The 3,522-nt window shown below is 39.4% G+C and overlaps 1 protein-coding gene across 1 annotated transcript; it reads left to right on the forward strand.

The window, feature by feature from the left end:
* Window positions 1–441: 441 nt before the first annotated feature.
* LOC125489913 lies at window positions 442–2,117 on the forward strand. The gene is made up of 4 exons (XM_048627506.1): window positions 442–588; window positions 993–1,184; window positions 1,393–1,526; window positions 1,808–2,117. The coding sequence occupies exons 1-4, from the start codon at window positions 499–501 to the stop codon at window positions 2,052–2,054; spliced, it is 663 nt and encodes a 220-aa protein (XP_048483463.1). The 5' UTR covers window positions 442–498; the 3' UTR covers window positions 2,055–2,117.
* The last annotated feature ends 1,405 nt before the right edge of the window (window positions 2,118–3,522 follow it).

The following is a 3,522-nucleotide window of genomic DNA, read 5'->3' on the forward strand; positions in this document are numbered from 1 at the left end:
AAGTATATTATCTAACTCAGAGGGACACACTAAACAGCTAAAATGTATGTAAGCTGAGCTCTATACTTCCACAGCACAGTATATACCCAGAAGTGAGGGATTACTCGCGGAATTACGAAGTAACTCGGAATCTCGACCAATCGGAGACCAGCGTGGATTACCGCTTCAAGTTACCCGACACTGACAGGTTCAACAAACATACGTCGTGTCTTGAACAACATTATTTATACCCGACGAGTAAGCGGGTAAGTACGTCTTCTACGTCTGTATTTAGGGGAAGAATGGTTGGTTATAAAGGGTATAGTCCATTTTTTTTGGTTAAAAAAATATAAGCTGAATAAATTGTACCTAGCGTCTTTGTCTTATATGCTACTACTATGCTACATACAAGGTTTGGACAATAGCCAGATTAGATAAAGTATGGAATATTAAAATGGAAGTGCAATTTTCCAGCTAGGTGACAGAATACCGGCAGCCAGAGCGCACGGGACATCAGAAATGAGAGCCTCGTTCACTATGCCAGAAGTGCCTCCGAGATTGGTGACCCATAAGGATCAGTACAAACATCCGGCTAGTTTACCTCTGGAAGTAAGTGATTGGAGTAGGTACTATTATAGTTTATTTTTATAGATTAGACGGATGATATATTATGTAGTATCGAGACTAGACTAGAGCTGGACTAGCGTGTGTCAAAGGAATTGCCAGTCAAGCTGACTGCCCGTTGTCAGTCGGATAACTTCGTGTATCCCTGATCTGTTGAATGAAAGATGTAATAAATTCTCTAATAAAACACTTTGTTTCTTGTAGAGACTCCTTTTCATTCTATAAATTACTGCATTGTCTACTCAATTCTGCTTAACACTAGGCATAGCTTGGTTTAGTTGAATTTGTCACCGTGGTAAAAAGGATTATCAAATCAGATAGCGTCAGACACTGATTGTTCTTCGAGAGGCTCCTTTGGTGTATACCTAATGATTTGAACCTCATTAAAGCCCCAAGTAGAGCCGAGCTGGCACAAAGAGCTGCCACCCCTGGACACAACGCACGAAGGTTACCAGGTCCACCTGGACCCCTACCTTAGTACCAGCAGGCTGCACCATCACCCGTTCACCGCCGACCAGCTACGGAGACCCTCCAACTCAAGAGACACAGTCACGTATTACACCTTCGATGAAACGCCTTGGGTTCGTATGGTTTTCATGATTAGTTTTAAGTTGTATGATTTGGTATTCAGTGGTTCATCTGGTGATGAGATTTTCATTCTGAGATTACTGGGTGTGGTGGTGATAATGTGTTTTTTTGAATAAATATACGTACGGCTGGCACATACAACGATCTAAGTGTGGCAGATCTGATTTCACTTTATATCATTCTAGAATTTTCTTTTCCTAGACGAGAACCCCGAAGCCGACAGCTGGAGATTGGTGGCTGCCGAGGCGGGTGCCACAGTCGGTGTACGACCGGGAGAAGTTTAAGCAGGGCTTCAGGGAATATCGCACACACAATAAACTTTTTTTTGTTCCTGGGTAAAAACTATTGCATTTTATACTTATTTATGAAACCAATCTATTAGCAGCTAGTCAATGCTATGTATGTGTGTGTACCTTCCTAATTGTGTTAATTTTGGTTAAATAATCATTTTTTTCATTGGATTTATTCAGCAACTCAAATGAAAAGTAGATAGCTTCAAAGCTGAACCGACACAGGCTCTGATAAAAGTTTTTTTTTCATTTTAAAATAATAATGTACACGTAATTAAATACACGAAGTCGAGGGCACCTTATGTAATAACGCTTCTATATTTCAGGACCTTCCGAACAGAAACAAGAGATAATTATACAAAACCAGACCGTAATATACACAACTTTGAGGATGATGTACAAAACTACTATCAGCAGAGGACATCGAACCTACCCACTAACATAAGCATAGAAAACTTGGTGATAAACAATTATTGCACGGAAGCGGGACACCTCGGCAGTGGCAGGAAGATTTGTACCGCACTCGATCAGTATATTGAGAAAAACAAAAGATTGGATCCAGCTAAGAAATAATATTTCTTCCTTTTGACGTAGGACAATTTTATGTAATTTGATTAAACTATTGATGATGGGTGTTCCAATATTACCATACAGATTTCGCTAATTTGGGTTTTCGAATTATCTATGTAAAATGCTGCGGGAGTCTTCCACGGAGAAAAAATTAAAGAGAAGCAATGCTCACGGGCAATTGCTAGGTAACTTAAAATGAATAAGATGTGGAACTGTGTGGAACCATTCATACTTGAATGCCGTATACACTATAAGAAAGTACAGTGCCACAAACTTATCTGTTCCGGTGACAGTTAACTAAATTGGTCCATATCTCATTATTTACTAATAAATTATATATTAATATAGATTACAAGGGTTTATTAAAACCGCAAGAGCGAATTAACAATACGAGCAATCTTAAAATCTTATAGAATTAAGAAATATTAGACATTTATGTGAGCTGTCACCGGAACAGATAAGTTTGTGGCACTATAAAGCGTAACTTTGCGGCAGAAAGTACCTATACCTACTCCTTGATAAGTTACACTTGTAAGGGTGCATTCGTCCAACCATCACGTTACACGAGAATAACTATACCGGGATTAAAATTATACGCGAGTAAATATCTAGGATAAGTACATTTGCATTCTACCAAGTTATACCATGATTAAATTGAATGAACGAGGAACGAAACTGTAATGCAACTAAAATAAAAATAGCTGCGTTTCAAAGCATGCAATAGAAATGACATGCCAACTTAGTTTGAATGGATTATAAAAGTATGAAATTGTTTATGTTTTAAAATTTTATTCGCTGTTGTTATTCTGAGACTTTGCCTTTTAACGTACTTTTGTTTATGTTTTGACAGATGTGTTTATATGTCATTATGACGGTTTTCTAATCAGCTGATGTGCCGCCGCCATTTCAAAATTACTCTCGGATAAGCTCGTTACACGGTCAATTTTGGCGGTATAACATTTTATTCTTGGGATAAGCTATAGATTGGCAAGTTTCTTGGCGACCCTCCTTGCGGGGTGAAAGACGCGGAGGGGACGAGGTACCCAAGACGACAGCGGGTAGCGGGAGGGTAGCGGGGAAGGGCAACGCGTGCACTGCATGTCATTGTTACGGCAGTCTCGGCCGCGCAGCCGAGGCGGCCACATGTCTTATATAGTCTGTCATAATTTGAGTGCGACCCACATGAGATCATTGATCCTGAGACCATTAGTCTTAGGAAGAGTGTTGAGGCCTTTTTAATATTATCATTATATTATTATTAGGTATCTATAATTCGTCAACAAAATAACGTTAAAAACAACAAATCGTATAATGTCTCAATATAGGGGCTTCTTGTAGAACAGCGTACCGGATCAGTCATGCTACGCGGCTAAAGGTTGGTACTGCGCAGTCAGATACAAAAAAGTAAACAACAAAGACGAAGAGTCCATATGACAGTGCGTCAGTTGTCAGTTCTTGTAACTAGGAAAGC

Source organism: Plutella xylostella, chromosome 18 (genome assembly GCF_932276165.1).
Source record: "Plutella xylostella chromosome 18, ilPluXylo3.1, whole genome shotgun sequence".
NCBI classification, from domain to species: domain Eukaryota; kingdom Metazoa; phylum Arthropoda; class Insecta; order Lepidoptera; family Plutellidae; genus Plutella; species Plutella xylostella.

Bases quoted from the DNA above. Each gene is read 5' to 3' on its own strand.
- LOC125489913 (XM_048627506.1), top strand. From the start codon at position 499: ATGAGAGCCTCGTTCACTATGCCAGAAGTGCCTCCGAGATTGGTGACC. The intron at 1,185-1,392 runs GTTCGTATGGTT...TTCTTTTCCTAG, and splicing joins CCTTCGATGAAACGCCTTGG to ACGAGAACCCCGAAGCCGAC. The intron at 1,527-1,807 runs GTAAAAACTATT...TCTATATTTCAG, and splicing joins AAACTTTTTTTTGTTCCTGG to GACCTTCCGAACAGAAACAA.